Source organism: Scyliorhinus canicula, chromosome 14 (genome assembly GCF_902713615.1).
Source record: "Scyliorhinus canicula chromosome 14, sScyCan1.1, whole genome shotgun sequence".
Classification (NCBI taxonomy): Eukaryota; Metazoa; Chordata; class Chondrichthyes; order Carcharhiniformes; family Scyliorhinidae; genus Scyliorhinus; species Scyliorhinus canicula.
In genome coordinates this window covers 10,550,710-10,570,375 of record NC_052159.1, presented here as the reverse complement: position 1 = coordinate 10,570,375, position 19,666 = coordinate 10,550,710, and the positions used below count along the sequence as shown (strand labels likewise).

The 19,666-nt window shown below is 46.9% G+C and overlaps 1 protein-coding gene across 1 annotated transcript in view; it reads right to left on the bottom strand.

The window, feature by feature from the left end:
* Positions 1-19,666, bottom strand: part of LOC119977511 (calpain-5-like) — a 117,750-nt gene that overhangs the window by 24,829 nt on the left and 73,255 nt on the right. Inside the window, exons 5-7 of the mRNA XM_038818550.1 lie at positions 7,169-7,361; positions 6,162-6,355; positions 2,249-2,326 (exon numbers count right to left, since the gene is read on the bottom strand). Coding sequence (XP_038674478.1) covers positions 2,249-2,326; positions 6,162-6,355; positions 7,169-7,361 — 465 coding nt within the window. The remainder of the gene's footprint in view (positions 1-2,248; positions 2,327-6,161; positions 6,356-7,168; positions 7,362-19,666) is intronic.

Genomic DNA, 19,666 nt, shown 5'->3' with positions numbered 1-19,666 from the left:
GAATCCCACCCTAAAGGCTAATTCCAACACACATAACATATATAGGTTTTGATTTGAGTAGCTTACTAACATTTAACTCTACTCAGCACAGTAAGACACACAAGACATTTTCTGTTTCATCACAAGAGATGCTCTTAACTCTGGGACAACTACTCGAGAAGGCCAATTAACCATATTTTGTGATAAGAGGCAACACAGTTTTGGAAGTGTCATTTGTACTTCTAATTCAGGCAAGGCCCAGAGGCAAGGACTAGAGATACCATTCAGGCAAGGCCTAGAGATACCATTCTCATTAACACTACACCCGTGTCTGCTTCATCCGATGCCAATGCTTATGTAGTACATTGTATATATTGTGTTGCCCTATTATGTATTCTCATGTATTTTCTTGAATTCTGTTTAATTCCCTTTTCTTCCCATGTACTGAATGATCTGTTGAGCTGCTTGCAGAAAAATACTTTTCACTGTACCTCAGTACACGTGACAATAAACAAATCCAATCCAATCCAATTCAGGCAAGGCCTAGAGATACCATTCAGGCAAGGCCGAGAGATACCATTCAGGCAAGGCCTAGAGATACCATTCAGGCAAGGCCGAGAGATACCATTCAGGCAAGGCCTTGAGGTACCATTCAGGCAAGGCCTAGAGGTACCATTCAGGCAAGGCCTAGAGATACCATTCAGGCAAGGCCTTGAGATACCACTAAGTACAAGGAATGAAGGTTCCGCTCTTCTGTTACTTTTTATGCGATTTGAGCCATGGGGATAAAGCTAGTGAGCTCACCCTTGACCAATTGAAAAGGGTAATAATAGCCATGTCCAAATATGACACAAGGACTTTCAGAATTAGGGATAAATATCCAAAAATTTCAAGACATTGGCGGCACAGTCATCGCCATTGCTCACGTGGTGGCAATTCTGCTTGGATATATCTCAATTAAGGACAAAGTGCTGTCAGCAACTGAGGGATTCTGGACCCTAAGAGGGGTAAGAATAACCTAGATATCTTCACTCTTTTGTTAACTACATTTACCATTCTTGTTTAATAAATTCTACTTCGATTCCCCACACCTGATTGTCTCCATAATTCACTTGGTCAGTAAGACCCATAGAAATTGTGAATTTGAGTAATAAAGTTAAATTGTCTAAAACAGTAGCTGTAGGGCGACATGGTGGCATAGTGGTTAGCAGTGCTGCCTTTCGGCGCCGAGGACTCGGGTTCAATCTCGGTCCCCGGGTCACTGTCCATGTGGAGTTTGCACATTCTCCTCATGTCTGTGTGGGTGAGACCCAACACAACCCAAAAGATGTGCAGGGTAGCTGGATTGGCCACACTAAATTGCCCCTTAATTGGGGGAAAAAACATTTTTTTTTAAAGGTTTAAATCGTAGCCCAAAATTTTAATCAGGGCCCAATTCTGACTTGGGGTAATGGTCAAGCAGTTTGTTTGCCCTGGATGATGTCAAGAGTATTTAATTTTATTGGAACTGCATTAATCTACATTCATCACACTACTTATCACAAAGTACGGCTAACTGGCCTTCTCAAGTTGCTGTACCTTGTAAATGGTAGACAGAGATTGAAGAGTCTTTCACATTCAACATCATCAGGTAGGCTAGGGTCGAGGATAGGGTGCAGAGTAACTCAAGCTTTCCTTTTTTATATAAATTTAGAATACCCAATTCATTTTTTTCCAATTTAGCCTGGCCAATCCACCTACCCTGCACACCTCTTGGGTTGTGGGGCGAATCCCATGCAAACACGGGGAGAATGTGCAAACTCCACACGGACAGTGACCCAGAGCCAGGATCGAACCTGGGACTCTGGCGCCGTGAGGCCCACTGCGCCACCATGCTGCCCTAACTCAAGCTTTCCAAACACTAATCCAACAGCCCAACCTTACCTCCAGCCTCAGATGGACCTTCTGTTCCAATCTTGCAGCATTTCCAATCCCTCACGGTAAGTGTCTTTGTGACTGCCAATTTAAAGACTTGTGCTTATTGCGAGAGGAATGTCATAGATCCATCCCTCTGATCCATAGACCTCCCAATTTCCTTGCTTTGTGCCTCCCCACCCAAGGCAACTCAAGATTAATCAGATGTACTCTCAACACATGTGTTGCGACAGCAGGAACTCAGGAGACCAAAGATTAACCCTGGAACCAACCAGGTTCCTGAAAATGAAATTTTAGAAAAGGATTTGATCCGTTGCTGTTATCTAAACAAAAGAAAACCCTCCAGAAGACTCACCAGAACTCCCCATCATCCCGCACAGTGACACCCATTGCCTCACGCTCTCCTTTGCTGACCTTCTGCCACTCCTGAGAGCTGTGAAGACAAAGAGTTATCCTAGTCTTACTCAGATCTGTATGGAATAGGTGACATCATACCGTATTAAAACAGGACAAACAATGGGAAAGATATAGCTGAGGTTGTGCAGCTAACGAAAGCAACTGGCCAAGGTTACTCATTTTGGAGGAGTTTCACATTTTCAGGGTTCAAAATTAAGGAATTACAAATTGAGGAGAAAATAAAGCAGAATATTCTCACTCCGAGACGAATGAATCATACATTCAGCTGTGGGATGACAGCACAGAAACAGCAGAGTTGTCCTAACTGGTCTATGTAGGTGTTGAAGCTCTCTCTCATGTGCTTAACTAGTTACCCCTGAAATGGATCTCTGGTATTCTCCTCAACAACATTTAAGGTAGCAACCCCCCCCCCACCCCCCCCACACCACAACTAGAAGAATCTTCCCCACACCTACCTGTAGTGTTCGACTGATTATGCAAGTCTGTCTACAACTGATGTTTGCCGTGCTGATTACTTAAGCCTGGACTTGGACTCAGAAAAGAGGAAACAAAGTTGCTGAAAGAGCTGGAGGCCAGAGCTGAAGTATGGAGCAGACATTTTAAAGCACTGAATACAGCCAATTGCACATAGAAACTTGTGTCATCTCTGCATAGCTCTAAAATATACGCTGTCCAATCAGACTCTTGTACTCTCACAAACGTCGACAGATGTGCCATAGAGAGCATCCTATCCAGCTGCATCACAACTTGGTATAGCTACTGCTCGGCCCAAGATCGCAAGGAACTACAGAGTGTGGCAAACTCAGCCCAACGCATCACACAAGCTTGCTACCCCCACATCGATTCTGTCTACACCTCCCGCTGCCTCAGGAAGGCAGACAGCATTTTCAGAGACCCCTCCCACCCAGGCATTGCCCTCTTCAGATCCTTCCATCGGGAGGAAGTCTGAAGACTCGCACATTATCCAGACATAGGAACAACTTCTTCCCCACAGCTGCTAGACTCCTTAACGACTCTCCCTCGGACTGATCTGTTCCCTGTAAGGGCACAATGCCCTATGCTGCTCTCCAATCACTACTTGTTGATGTACTGCTTGTCAATGTACTCTGTCAATTATTCTTTTGTCTACTATGTAAGCTCGAGGAGATACTTGTTAGGAAGGAAGATGTGTTGGGCGTTTTGAAAAACTTGAGGATAGACAAGTCCCCCGGGCCTGACAGGATATATCCAAGGATTCTATGGGAAGCAAGAAATGAAATTGCAGAGCCATTGGCAATTATCTATTCGTCCTCACCGTCAACAGGGGTGGTACCAGGGGATTGGAGAGGGGCGAATGTCGTGCCCCTGTTCAAAAAAGGGAATAGGGATACCCCTGGGAATTACAGGCCAGTTAGTCTTACTTTGGTGGTAGGCAAAGTAATGGAAACACTGAGGGTTAGGATTTCTGAGCATCTGGAAAGATACTGCTTCATTAGGGGTAGTCAGCACAGATTTGAGAGAGGCAAGATCGCCTTACAAGTCTTATTGACTTCTTTGAGGAGGTGACCAAGCATGTGGATGAAGGTAAAGCAGTGGATGTAGTGTACATGGATTTTAGTAAGGCATTTGATAAGTTTCCCCATGGTAGGCTTATGCAGAAAGTAAGGAGGCATGGGATAGTGGGAAATTTGGCCAGTTGGATAATGAACTGGCTAACCGATAGAAGACAGAGAGTGGTGGTGGATGGCAAATATTCAGCCTGGAGCCCAGTTACCAATGGTGTACCGCAGGGATCAGTTCTGGGACCTCTGCTGTTTGTGATTTTCATGAATGACTTGGATGAGGGAGTTGAAGAGTGGGTCAGTAAATTTGCAGATGATACGAAGATTGGTGCAGTTGTGGATAGTGAGGAGGGCTGTTGTTGGCTGCAAAGAGACATAGATAGGATGCAGAGCTGGGCTGAGAAGTGGCAGATGGAGTTTAACCCTGACAAGTGTGAGGTTGTCCATTTTGAAAGGACAAATATGAATGTGGAATTCAGGGTTAACGGTAGGGTTCTTGGCAATGTAGAGGAGCAGAGAGATCTTGGGGTCTATGTTCACAGATCTTTGAAAGTTGCCACTCAAGTGGATAGAGCTGTGAAGAAGGCCTATGGTGTGCTAGCGTTCATTAGCAGAGGGATTGAATTTAAGAGCCGTGAGGTGATGATGCAGCTGTACAAAACCTTGGTAAGGCCACATTTGGAGTACTGTGTGCAGTTCTGGTCACCTCATTTTAGGAAGGATGTGGAAGCTTTGGAAAAGATGCAAAGGAGATTTACCAGGATGTTGCCTGGAATGGAGAGTAAGTCTTACGAGGAAAGGTTGAGGGTGCTAAGCCTTTTCTCATTAGAACGGAGAAGGATGAGGGGCGACTTGATAGAGGTTTATAAGATGATCAGGAGAATAGATAGACAGTCAGAGACTTTTTCCCCGGGTCGAACAGACCATTACAAGAGGACGTAAATTTAAGGTGAATGGTGGAAGATATAGGGGGATGTCAGAGGTAGGTTCTTTACCCAGAGAGTAGTGGGGGCCTGGAATGCACTGCCTGTGGAAGTAGTTGAGTCGGAAACATTAGGGACCTTCAAGCGGCTATTGGATAGGTACATGGATTAGGGTAGAATAATGGAGTGTAGATTAATTTGTTCTTAAGGGCAGCACGGTAGCATTGTGGATAGCACAATGGCTTCACAGCTCCAGGGTCCCAGATTCGATTCCGACTTGGGTCACTGTCTGTGTGGAGTCTGCACATCTTCCCCGTGTGTGCGTGGCTTTCCTCCGGGTGCTCCGGTTTCCTCACACAGTCCAAAGATGTGCGGGTTAGGTGGATTGGCCATGCTAAATTGCCCTTAGTGTCCAAAATTCTATGACAATCTACGATTAACCTTGGACAAAAGTTCGGCACAACATCGTGGGCCGAAGGGCCTGTTCTGTGCTGTATTTCTCTATGTTCTACGCTCTATGTTCTATGTACGTACTGTGTACATTCCCTTTGCTGCAGAAAAATACTTTTCGCTGTACTTCGGTACATGTGGCAGTAAATATCAATCAATCAATCCTCAAGCCACCCCTTTTTCTAGACAATTATTTTGATTCAGAGGCAGTTAGATAAGCCTCCAGAGATCAAAAACGGAAGAAGGGATATGGTGAAGAAGAGCAAAGGGAAAGATAAAAGTGGAAAAAGATAGATTCAAAATAGCGAATGGGCTTTTTTTTGTCCCTAAAGATTCTTATGTTGCAATAATGACTTCATATCAAGGTATAGTTTTCACCAAGTGGGCAATCTTCATTTTAAACCTCGACAGTAAGAGCTGGCAGGCTTTCGGAATGATAGGCCTTAAATACAAGGTAGTCACTAATAATCTAACTGGAATTCAAGAAGAACTTCATTTGATAGCGAGTGCCCCATTCTCACCGCTGTCTGGCTGAGAGAGTGGTTGAGGTGACCGATATAGATGTATTTAAGGGAAAGCTCAATAGAGGGAGAAGGAAACGCCACTTTCGAACATTCTAGGCTCAACATGGAGTTGAATAATTTCAAACTGTAATCTCTGACCCCCTTTTGTTCTGTTCCGGTCCTGGTTTTGTGTTTTTGGATAGCAGCATTTCATGATTCTGATTTTCATGACCACCTCCTCAAGACCCATCTTTTGTTTCTTCAGTTGACCCATTGCCATATCCTTTTGCCTTGAACCAACAACGCTTGCCACATAAGCTTCAAACCAAGACCACTTTGACCAAGGTTCCCACACTATGCATTAAAGTCGAGTGCCATACGACAGGCTTTCATACACTGAAAAGCCTTTCACCAGGTATAAGAAGTGTCCTCACCTATCACTCCATGGGCCATTCCATTCTTTTTGACCCCAGGGGTTCCTCATCCTGATCATGAAGAGCTTCTCTGCTTTGAAGAAGGAAAAGAGACCATGCCCCAGCCGTACTTTACGGATGTCAGTCACGGCATAGGCGTGACCTTTAACCAGGCCAGTGGTCAGCCGGGTTTCTATCTCTGCCGCTGACGTGACCTGCAGTAACCAAAAAGCCAAAGACAATGGATTAATTTAATGTAGCACATGGTCCTAAGCCAAATAAACCAGACTATTAGAGAGGCAGTATCAGCCAGCGTCACACTCACAATCCAACAACTGGATCTTAGAAGCATACCATCCCTGTGCTCCAGAATTAAACATGAATCACAGAATTGTTACAGTGCAGAAGGAGACCGTTTGGTCCATCGTCTATCTACGGCACTCGAGATGAGCATCATGACTTAGCGCCAATCCCCTGCCTTAACCCTACACCTCTCCGCATGTTTTCTATTCGAATAATCATCCACCACGCTCTCGAATGCCTCGATTGAACCTGCCTCCACCACCCTTCCAGCCCGTACATCACAGGCCCCAACCACTCACTGTGTGGAAATGATTTTTCTCACATCGCACAAAGAATGACAACCAATTGAGTGCAGGGTCGATTCCTGTGCCCGTGGGAATGGCATACGGGCCTGAGAAGAGACGGACTGGAGGAGGCCATTCAGCCCTTCAAGCCTCTCCAACATACAGCAAGATCATGGCTGATCTCCCACCTCGACTCCACCTTCCCACACTATCCCCATGTTGAGCCTTTAAGGGATATCAGCATGACATCACTGGAAGGGAAATGATACATTCATATTTTCACGAATATCAACTACACTTCACTAGTTAGAAGGCATGATGGGCATGAGGTTGTATAGTTTGGAGTAGGCCGCGACTACAAAAGGCAATTCCTGTTGTTATCAGCTCTCCGCTCAACGGCAACAAGCGGCAGAGGAAAGAGGGAGTGAGGATAATATTTACCCTGATGGAACAGCTGATGAGGCCATCTCGGCTGTACACCTTCAGCAGCTTCTCAAACATCTGGAGCTTCTCATTCTCCAAGGTGGATAAGTTCCCCTGGACCAGGTCGATGGGCTCCGACACACCACCGGTAAAATCCACCAGTGCATCAGCAGTGTTCCCTCCATCCAGAGACTCGTAGCAGCCCGCTAGTCTGATAAGGGAATGAGACAGATGGTTTTAACAGCAGGAACCTGCATTTATATAGCACATAATAACAACACCCCGAGCGTGTCACAGGATTTTTATCTGACAGGAATTTCACCAGGAGCCACACAAAGTCATAAGGACTGATGAATAAAATAGATTTTAAAAAATAAATTTAGAGTACCCAATTCATTGTTCCAATTTAAGGAGCAATTTAGCGTGGGGCCAGTCCACATATCCTGCACATCGTTGGGTTGCAAAACCCACGCAAACACGGGGATAATGTGCAAACTCCACACGGACAGTGACCCAGAGCCGGGATCGAACCCGGGACCTCGGCAACCAAATAGATTTTAAGGAGCGTCTTTAAAGGAAGGAGAGGGATACAGGAAGAGGCAGCACAGTTTCGGGAGGGATTTCCAGCTAAGAGTTCTTAGGACCTGGAGCCGAACGCACGGCCATCAATGGTGAAGCAATTAAAATGGGGGATGCTCAAGAGGCCAGAATTGGAGGAGTTGAGATATCTCATGGGATTGTAGGGCTGGAGGCGGTTCCAATGTGAGGGAGATCGATAGAGGGATTTTAAAACAAGGATGAAATTTTTTTTAATGGGGGTGTTCCTGGGCAAGAGTAGATTAGTGAAGACAAGCCTACTTGTGACAGTAAGCAATTATTATTATTATTATTATTAATACAGGGGCGATGGCATGGTTACAGACAAAGGACTTGGTTTGACTATGGAATCAAGTAGCAGAGTTCTGGGTGACCTCAAGATTATGGTGAGTAGAGTGTGGGAGACCAGCCAGGTGTACTTTGGAATAATAAAGTCCATAGGTAGCAAAGGCAAGAATTAGATTTTCAGCAACAAACAAGCTGAGATGGGACAAAGTTGGGTAAATTCAGTCGAACACAATTTGCCCGTAACCAATTCAAGTGGCAATGGCCTTTGTTCTCCCATTAACACACTCTTCTATCTTTTCTTAATGTCACTATCAGCACCTTCTATAGCCCTTCACACAACCCTTAATGCTTCCTCAGCCTCATGCCCTTCACATCTTTGTTGCAATTTCTCCCAGCTCCCATCAATCACTGACCTTCTATTCTGTTCCACCTGCTCTTATATTTTAAGTGCCGATGGTGTCTCTGTAATAAGAACTATAACGCAAGTCTTGACTTCTTCAACTCCAATTTTGCGTTCTGTAATCCCTTCTCCTTCAACTCCACAGTGCCACCTGTATCTCCTTTATATAATAAAATACTCTTTATTGTCACAAGTAGGCTTACATTGACACTGCAATGAAGTTACTGTGAAAAGCCCCTAGTCGCCATATTCCGGCGCCTGTTCAGGCACACAGAGGGAGAATTCAGAATGTCCAAATTCCTAACAGCACGTCTTTCGGGACTTGTGGGAGGAAACCGGAGGAAACCCACGCAGACACGGGGAGAACGTGCAGACTCCGCACATATAATGACCCAAGCCAGGAATTGAACCCGGGTCCCTGGCACTGTGAAGCAACAGTGCTAAGCACTGTGCTACCCCTATATGTGCAGTCTATCAAACAATTAGTGTGACCCATTAAACAGTTTAAGTTCCAATTCTAATTTAAGCATTGGGGAACGTTAACTCTTTCCTAACATTATACAGAATATAATCCATCACATTTCTCTGTCTCTTTAACTCTGAAGAAGAGTCATATGGACTCGAAACATTAACTCTGTTTCTCTCTCCACAGATGCTGCTGAACCTGCTGAGTTTAACCAGCATTTTCTGGTTTTATACCAGCTTTATACAGCCTGGCCTGTAGTTGCTAGGTTTATCCTTCTCTTCCCTCTTTGAATAAGGATGCAACATTTGCATTGCCCTGTAGTATCAAGGGTTAATGTTAAATATGTAAATAAATAGTTTACATTTTTCAGTGAAGTAAGATAACATGACAAGAAATCATTAAGATGATTCAGTGTAGAGAATTGTGTAGAGGCTATCTTGTAAGTAATCAGCATCATGTCAAATAAAAGATAAGGTCTGCTTAATATCATTGTCTCCAGCCTTATCTGGATCCCATGACCATGGCAAACTCACACCAGAACAAAGACAACAATAACAGAGCCCCATCCTCTGGCACTATCCACAAACGCAAGGAGAATTGGAAGTTCATGGCCGGAACCTGCACAATTGCCACTCTTACTTCCCTCAGCAACTTCGGGTGTGTCCCATCCGGACCAGCTATCTCCAGCCTTTTTAATGCTTCCTCTTTACTGGTGTGCTATCTTATAGAACATAGAACAGTACAGCACAGAACAGGCCCTTCGGCCCTCAATGTTGTGCCGAGCCATGATCACCCTACTCAAACCCACGTATCCACCCTATACCCGTAACCCAACAACCCCCCCCCCCCCTTAACCTTACTTTTATTAGGACACTACGGGCAATTTATCATGGCCAATCCACCTAACCCGCACATCTTTGGACTGTGGGAGGAAACCGGAGCACCCGGATGAAACCCACGCACACAGGGGGAGGACGTGCAGACTCCACACAGACAGTGACCCAGCCGGGAATCGAACCTGGGACCCTGGAGCTGTGAAGCATTTATGCTAACCACCATGCTACCCTGCTGCTTATCCAGTAACACAGCACCATTCTCATTTAGTGCAGCTGAGTGCTGGAAAATGGGATTAGAATGGATCGATGCTTGATGGCCAGTGCAGACATAATGGGCCGAAGGGCCTTCTTTAGTGCTGTAAGACTCGATGACTCCTCTTCCTTGGTAAGCAGCATTGCAAAGGTCACTTTTATTACCTCAGCCATGCCTTCGGCCTCCAACAGTATATTTCCATTTTGATCCCACTGGTCCTCAGCAACTATTTTACTGCTAAATGCCCCTCGGTGACTTCAAATTCCTTCTGGGGTTAACCACCAAGCTGGTCTCATCCTGTCGCTTTGTCGCTTTTATTTTCTTTCTCGCTTCTGTACATTTTATATTCACCCCGACTCTTATAAAACTGAGACCTCTTTTATTCAGTTTCACCCTGAACTCCAACTTCTTCGTGATCACGAGTAGCAGCAGCTCCGAATCCCACACCAGCCCAGACGATATTTTTTATAATTCATTCATTGAAATGTCAGTATTTCCAGCCAGCTGGATATTGATTGCCCATCTCTATCCAACCGAGTGGGTTGCTAGGGCAACAGCAACACAAAAGCAAAACATGGCAGACGTCGGGAATCCGAAACAAATACAGAACATACTCGGCAGGTCAGAAAGCCCCTGCGGAGAGAGAAACAGGGTTAACCCATCAGGTCGATGACCCTTTATCAGACCGGAGGAAAGATCATTTTCGGGGTGTTGGACACGCCGGCGCTGCAGACGCGGGCGAAGGCGGATATCCTCACCTTTGCCTCGTTAACAGCCGGAGGCGATGGCGGCGTAGCAGTTAGCACTGCTGCCTCCACAGCACCGAGGACGCGGGTTCAATCCCGGCCCTGGGTCACTGTCTGTGTGGAGTTTGCACATTCTCCCCCGTGTCTGCGTGGGTCTCACTCCCACAACCTAAAGATGTGCAGCGTAGGTGAATTGGCCACGCTAAATTGCCCCTTAATTGGAAAAAAAGGAATTGGGTACTTTAAATTAAAAGAAAACAGCTCGTGAAAGTCGTCAACTCCGCTCAGTGCCTCAGCCTGATTGGGTGACCTGATGGAATGTTTACATTTGGAGAAGGTCAAGTACACCATTAGTGGGTCGGTAGAAGGGTTCTAGATGAGGTGGCAGCCATTCATTTCCTTCTTTAAAGAGTTAATCACCGTCAGTTGTTCGCAGGGCTTTAGTTTATTGTGGGGGGGGGGGGGGGGGGGGGGGGGTTAGGTTTTGATGTATTCTTAACTGTTGACTGTGTCCCTTTTATATTTGTTTCATCAGTTTTATTTATATTGTAAAAACACAATTATTTCCAAAAAAAGAACTGGGGAAGGAAAGAAGTGTGGTAGATTTCGAGTGCGTGAATGAAGGAAGGGAGAAGAGGGTGGAGGGCAGGAGAGATTAAATGACAAAAAGATTCCATTGTACAAAAGCCAAAGGGAGTGGTAATGGCTATGGCAAAGAAACAAAAAGATGTGTCCAGATGGGGTGTGATTGGCTGGATAGTAGACATCGGAATGCAAAGTCAAGAAGGGGAAAAAAAACATTAGATAAAATGAAACAACAGGGAGCCAGAGTTTGTGATCCGGAATTATTGAACTCCATGTCGGGTCCAGAAGGCTGGCGAGCAGGGTTTTCCAAACTGCAGGTCGAGTGGGTCACGGGCAGTTGTCGGGAGGTTGTTAGAGCAATACATTGCAACGGCCGCTACCGGCATTTTTATTGAGAATGGCAGCCGCCGCCACCTTTCAAATGAGAAGGAAATGAGACCGTGTGTAGTCTTCTGGCCAGAGGTGGCAGCAGTGAGTCGGTCACAAACCCTGCATGTACAGTTGATGCCAAGCTCTCTGTACGACTCTGCTTCTTCTTCTATTTTCTAGCTGCTGGCAAGCAAGGTAAGAGGACTAGTAAGATGAATCATTTTCTTATAAGAGATGGTCAGAGACATCAACAAGCAGCTGGATCATACAACTGAGTCTGCTGGAGAGAGCTGCACAGGAGAGTCCAGGGCAAGACAAAGCAGTGCTAGTGTTACCCCTGTACAGAGCTCCAGGGTCTCTAGATAACAGCCCACACAGAAGAAACTTAACTCAGGAACAAAGGAGTATAAAGATGATTTCTTGAGGTATGATTCTGTCAATTGTGCCAATGCAAATAAGGATGCAAATCCCAGAAGTGTTATATGTAGGGAAGTACTGACAAATGAAAGAATTTCAAATTTTGAAAGAGAAGTGGTGGGTTAAAACTTCCTTTTGAGGTTGAGACCCCTTAGTCAGTTATTAACTTACAGCTGACTCCAAATGAAAAAACTACGCTGCTGTAGCTGACCTGTGACAGCTCATCAAAAACACGGCAAAAGCCCATGAGACTGTCAGCATCCTGGAGTAGCATCTTCCAGGAGTGCCCAATGCTGAGTAAAACAAGAATTTTGTTGCTATGGTGAAAAGGAATTAACTCGCCCCCCCCCCCCCTAACAGCACTACCTACACAACATGGACTGCAATGGTTCAAGGCAGCAGTTCACCTTTCTCTAGGGCAATTAGGGATGGGCAATAAATGCTGCTCTAGCCAGTAGTGCCCATATCCTGCGAATGCAGAAAAATATATTTTTTAAAACGGCCCTTGACAATCTCTTTCCAGTGACAACACACCAATTTATATAATCGCTTCTTCTAATCCAATCTGGCTGGCCCCATCTGCATCCTTTCGATAGTTGCAGGCTCCATAGTAATATGATACATTAAGTAAAGGCCAGCAGGAACTGGTTTCTGTGCATAATTGAACCCTAGATTTCATTGTCAGAGAGCGTTTCTGCTGATTTACGTTGCCTGGGGAATCTTAACAGCACGAGAAAGCTGGAAGCGAATTTGTTCTCGCCTATAAATCAGATACCACAGCCAACTCGCAACATTCCCCTCAAATCCAGGCTGACTGCAGAGATTCTTCACCTTGCTCATCTCAACAGGGTGTCTAGTCTGGGGGTCTGGCGTCTATACCACAGGCTGCAAGCATAGCTTCTAGCCAACTCTCTGCCCTGGAAGGTACCTTGAGGGTTGCCTGGGCATGACCCTCTCCTCCCTGAGTGATGAGCCCACCCAAACTCCTCTGGCGGGTTCTGCTTGCCAGGTGCTCGCTGTCGGAGACCTGTTTTAATCCACATCCGAGTGCCCCTCATGCTGACGTGAAATGGATTATGTAATGGGGGAAGATTATCGGGATGGGCTTACATTAACACTGCAATGAAGTTACTGTGAAAATCCCCTAGTCGCCACATTCCGCCGCCTGTTCAGGTACACTGAGGGAGAATTCAGAATGTTCAAATTACCAAGCAGCACGTCTTTGGGGACTTGTGGGAGGAAACCGGGGCACCCGGAGGAAACCCACGCAGACACGGGGAGAACGTGCAGACTCGGCACAGACAGTGGCCCAAGCCAGGAATCGAACCTGGGACGTTGGTGCTGTGAAGCAACAGTGCTAACCACTGTGCTACCGTGCCACCATCATTTAACATTTAATCTATACAATGACTGTGTTTGTCTTTCACAAGTTTTTTTTACTGCTGTAAACAGCACAATCAAGTAATAAAACCGATTTGCACATTCATGCAACTTCGAACTATCTGGAGGGGCAACATCATAAAATTAATGTTCTATATTTCATCCCGATTTCCATTTTAGTACAAAAACAAGTATTGCACAACTGTTTCAGATTTTCCATAAAATAATCTCAAAAAATGACTAAAACTTGGACAATATTCTAGTCAACATTTTATTTTTCCATAGACACGTCTCTAGAGCAATCCCACTATCTCTGGCAAATTTGGAATACAATATCAGCAGAGATTCACAGGATTTTTAAAAAATGCTTAGCATTCCCATTTACAATGTTGCAAATTAAACGGGATTACTAAAAGAGCTCTCGGAACTGGCACATTCACTCGAGATGTACCGGAATGGAAAATGCTCAGGATTTTAAGCAGCCGAGTCACTCTTATCCTGATCCCCAATTCCCTGAGTACTTGTCGACCTCAGCACCACGCCACATCTCGCTCTTTCTCTCTCTTTGCCTGCTACACTCCCCACCCTGCGCCCCTCCATCTCCTGACACACTCCAACAATGGTGCTAGAAATCAGTCACAATTGGTAAATTGTGCCAAAAATCTTTCAAACTGGCACTGATTAGCTTACCCTGCAAGAAATATTTACGCAGCACAACGTGAGACGGTGGCTTGGTGGATATACGGACGTAGTGGTGTCACTGGACTAGTAATCCAGAGGCCCAGGCTAATGATCTGGGGATATGGGTTCAAATCCCACCATGGCAGCTAGTGAAATTTAAATTCAATTAATAATAATAATTACCGTGACAACGATCACCGATTGTGATTAAAAAACCATCCACTTCACTTCAGGGAAGGGAAGGAAATCTGATGGACTGACTACACATGACACCAGCAAAATGGTTGACTCTTTGTTTTTAAATTTAGAGTACCCAATTCATTTTTTTTCCAATTATGGGGCAATTTAGCGTGGCCAATCAACCACCCTGCAGATCTTTGAAATGAAATGAAAATCGCTTATTGTCACAAGTGGGCTTCAATGAAGTTACTGTGAAAAGCCCCTAGTCGCCACATTCCTGCGCCTGTTCGGGGAGGCCGGTATGGGAATTGAACCGTGCTGCTGGCCTGCCTTGGTCTGCTTTAAAAGCCAGCGATTTAGCCCTGTGCTAGATCTTTCGGTTGTGGAGGTGAGACCCATGGAGGCACGGGGAGAATGTGCAATCTCCACACGGACAGGAACCCAGGGCCGGGATCGAACCCAGGTCTTCGGCACCGTGAGACAGCAGTGCTACCCAAGGCGCCACTGTGCCACCGCATATGGTTGACTCTTAAATACCCCCCTGGAATGCCTGGCAAATGTTGGCGACGCAAAAAAGAACCTGGCAATGACCACCCCCAACAAGGGAGAATCGAACAATCATCCCTTGACATTCAATGGCATTACGATTGATAAATCCCCCACCATCGATATGTTAAGGGTTACCATTGACCAGAAAATGAACCGGACCAGCCATGTAAACAATGTGGTCACAAAAGCAGGTCCGAAGCTAGGACCCCTGCGGCGAGTAACTCATCCCCTGACTTGCTAAAGCATGTCCACCATCTACAAGGCCCAAGTCAAATGGAACACTCCTCTATCTCCAGGTACATCATTTACTAACCAGTAACCAGCACCATTTTGATATGCATTGTGACTCACTTCCCAGAGTACAGTTCCCTGCGACATGAACTCCATGCTCACTTGCGACCCATGTGTTTGGACCCGGGGTATCTATTTGTAATTGGGCTGAACGATCCTTTGGCCCCCTTCACCATCAGGTCAGGTTGCTTAAAAGTGCTGGGGATATGGTTCAGAGGGATCAGGGCATGCACTAGAAACTGGATAGCCAAACAGAAAGTGGGCACGTGGGAATGATACTCCCTCTACATTGTGGGTAAGAACGGGTCATCTGGTGTCAGGCACTCTCAGTGTTACTGTACGTGGCACTGGCCTGGCCCATTCCTCCCTCCCACGCACGGCCGATCACCCGAGCCATCTTCCACTTTATCTGGAGGTTGAAAATGGATCATATTCTCAAGGATATGTTGAATAAACCTCGAGATAAAGGAGGAAAAACATACCCAACATTGGCGTCATGCTGATGACCACCTGATGCGGCTGCACCAAGCTGTGCAGAGGGACTCGGTACCAAAACACCGAGTGCTCCGTGTTGGGAAGGATGGGTTGTGGCCACAGAACAGTCCTGTGGTTCCACCCATCCTTTGTAAGTTTATGCAGGAAAGCACCATTGACCACAGGTATATCAGACAGTGGTCTGCAGATAACATCCTGGAGGTCTTGTGGGAAAAGGAGATGGTGGATCCTGTCAGATGGCTCCCTGAGCAGACTGTCAAAGTCATTTGGCAAAATGCTTCATCGTCAGAACTTTCAAACAAGCACCAAGACCTAAGCTTAGCTGGCGGTAAGTGTCAGTATCCAATCGGGTCTGTAATGGATGTTAGTTGTCTGAAGTAATAAGTTGAACAAGTATTGGGTTTTGATTAGTTAATTATACTCGGGTATGTATATAAGGAAGAGTCAGCCAGCACTGGGGAAAGAGGGTGTAAGAATGGGGAAGGAAGTTCCGTGGGAAACAATAAACATCCTTCTTGTCTCCATGTCTTCTTCACACCAGGCTTTGGAATTTCTTTGACAGTGAGAAGGGCCCTCCCGACAGATCCTTCAGACACAGGCAGAATCTCACCCCATCCATACCTTTCCCTTGAGGTGAGTGTGGTGGGGAAGAGACCTTTCTCCACCTCCTTGTGGAATGTGCCTATACGAAAGGTATGGACAATGATGGAATGGTTTTTGGCGAGGTTCATCCCGAGCAGTTCTGGAGTGCAGGATTCTTGTGTTCTACAGACTGCTCCAAGAGACACACACACAGAGATAAACTGTAGTTATGCAGGAGGCGGAGGAGGCGTCAGTAGAGGAGCTGAAAACGAAGTGGGAGGGGGAACTGGGGGAACAGATCGAAGACGGGACATGGGCTGATGCCCTGGAGAGGGTTAATTCTTCCTCCTCGTGTGCGCGGCTTAGCCTCATCCAATTCAAGGTGCTGCACCGGGCCCACATGACTGGGACGAGGATGAGTAGGTTCTTTGGGGGTGAGGACAGGTGTGTCAGGTGCTCGGGGAGTCCAGCGAACCATGCCCATATGTTCTGGGCATGCCCGGCACTGGAGGAGTTCTGGAAGGGGGGTGGCGAGGACGGTGTCGAGGGTGGTGGGATCCAGGGTCAAGCCAGGATGGGGACTCGCGATTTTTGGGGTTGGGGTGGAGCCGGGAGTGCAGGAGGCGAAAGAGGCCGGTGTGCTGGCCTTTGCGTCCCTAGTAGCCCGGCGAAGGATCTTGCTACAATGGAAGGATGCGAGGCCCCCAAGCGTGGAGACCTGGATCAATGACATGGCGGGTTTCATTAAGCTAGAGAAGGTCAAATTCGCCCTGAGAGGGTCGGTACAAGGGTTCTTTAGGCGGTGGCAGCCTTTTCTCGACTTTCTGGCTCAACGATAGGGTATGGGGACAGCAGCAGCAGCAACCCGGGGAGGGAAAAGGGGAGGGAAAAGGGGGGGGGGCCGACAATGACTATGTTTGTTTATTTAATTTTAATATTTTTAAAGTTCTTTTGTTGTTCATTAGGGTTGGGGGGGGGGGGTGGGGGGATGTGATACATGCGCCAATACGGTCTGGGGGTGTCACAGTTATTATGGGTTATTTTGTTGCATTTCATTGTTTGTCGTTATGTTTTATATTTTGTGTAAAAAATTCCAATAAAAATTATATAAAAAAAAAGAGATAAACTGTAGCTGGAAGATCACCAACTCGGTGAAAGACATTCTTTGGTCTGCCCAAAACCTGTTGGTCTTCTAATGCAGGTTGGTCCTCGACCGAGTGTTGCAGATGTGCACATTCCAATGACCAGGACTATGTACTGAGGGACGCACTAAAGCCTGGGGCAGCCACCGCAGAGGCCCAATGGGGGATGGTCACTGTCTAAAACCTTTTCAATAATAATCTTTATTATTATCACAAGTAGGCTCACATTAACACTGTAATGAGGTTACTGTGAAAATCCCCTAGTCACCACATTTCACCACCTGTTCGGGTACACAGAATGTCCAAATTACCTAACAAGCACGTCTTTCGGGACTGTGGGAGGAAACTGGAGCACCCGGAGGAAACCCACGCAGACACAGGGAGAACGTGCAGACTCCGCACAGACAGTGACCCAAGCCGGGAATCGAACCTGGGACTCTGGCGCCGCGAAGCAACAGTGCTAACCACTGTGCTACCATGCCACTCTTCAGCTGCAATGGGCTGAGGGGAGGGGAATTGTATTAAATCCCCTTGGGCTATATGACTCACATTGAATGTACACAGTGAAAATTACATGCAGCACGTGCAATGAAGCAACAAGGAGTGCAACTTAGTCAATGTAGAAAATGAGAATATAATTGCACTTTCTGTGATCACAGTAAGAAGTCTTACAACACCAGGTTAATGTCCAACAGGTTTGTTTCAAACACTAGCTTTCGGAGCACTGCTCCTTCCTCAGGTGAATGTGCGGAGCAGTGCTCCGAAAGCTAGTGTTTGAAACAAACCTAGAACATAGAACATAGAACAGTACAGCACAGAACAGGCCCTTCGGCCCTCAATGTTGTGCCGAGCCATGATCACCCTACTCAAACCCACGTATCCACCCTATACCCGTAACCCAACAACCCCCTCCTTAACCTTACTTTAATTAGGACACTACGGGCAATTTAGCATGGCCAATCCACCTAACCCGCACATCTTTGGACTGTGGGAGGAAACCGGAGCACCCGGAGGAAACCCACGCACACAGGGGGAGGACGTGCAGACTCCACACAGACAGTGACCCAGCCGGGAATCGAACCTGGGACCCTGGAGCTGTGAAGCATTTATGCTAACCACCATGCTACCCTGCTGCCCCTGTTGGACTTTAACCTGGTGTTGTAAGACTTCTTACTGTGGTCACCCTAGTCCAACGCCGGCATCTCCACATCACGGGCGCGATTCTCCACCCCCCACGCCGGGTGGGAGAATAGCGGGAGGGCGTGAAAAATGTCGGGAGGCATTTCTACCCCCCCCCACGCCCGACCCACGCCATGAATCGCCGCTTGCCGTTTTTTACGGCGAGTGGCGATTCTCCAAGGCCGATGGGCCGAGCGGCCGGGCCTTCACGCCCGTTTCAACACGGCAGCAAACACACCTGCTCGCTGCCGTCGTGAAACGGGCGCCAGATGCCCGTTTGGGGCATCTGGGGGCCCGATTGGCATGGCAGTACCACGGCCGTGCCAAGGGGGGCATAGGCCCGCGATCGGTAACAGATGCACTCTTTTCCTTCCGCCGCCCCGCAAGGTCAAGCCACCACGTCTTGCGGGGCGGCTGAGGGAAAAGACGCCAACTGCGCATGTGCGGGTTGGCGTCGTCCAACCTGCGCATGCGCGGCTGACGTCATCAGCCGCGTCAGCCGGCGTGACGCTTGACGTGCGGCCTTGACGACCGTCGTCAAGGCCGCGCCGCCGTGACGCACGGGGCCGCGCTCCTAGCCCCGCCCGGGGGGGGGGGAGATCGGCCCCAGAAGTGCGCGTGAAGGCTGCTGTGGGTCACTGCCTGACCCACAGCAGCCTTTTACGATTCTCCGCATTTGCGGAGAATCTCGCCCCATGACTTTCTGTGATGGCCATTTTGTAATGTTCTTTCAGATATTTTATAAATAAAGTGTATTTTTGAAAAAAAAAATGCAATTTTGTTCTCTCATAATTATTGGTGTGTTTACCTTGTCTTAAGAGTACTTTCTCAGGCTTTCTCTCCTCCCTTAGCTGCTGCACTCTGTCCAGCTCCCCCCTTTTCATTGAATTTCGCTCAATTTTTTAAAAATTCATTTCCGGGTTATGGGCGTCGCTGGCTAGGACAGCATTTATTGCCCATCCATAGTTGCCCTTCAGAGGAGGTGGTGAGTTGCCTTCTTGAATTGTTGCAGGTGTAGATACACCCACTGTGCTGTTAGGGAGGGAGCTCCAGGATTTTGACCCAGCGACAGTGAAGAAA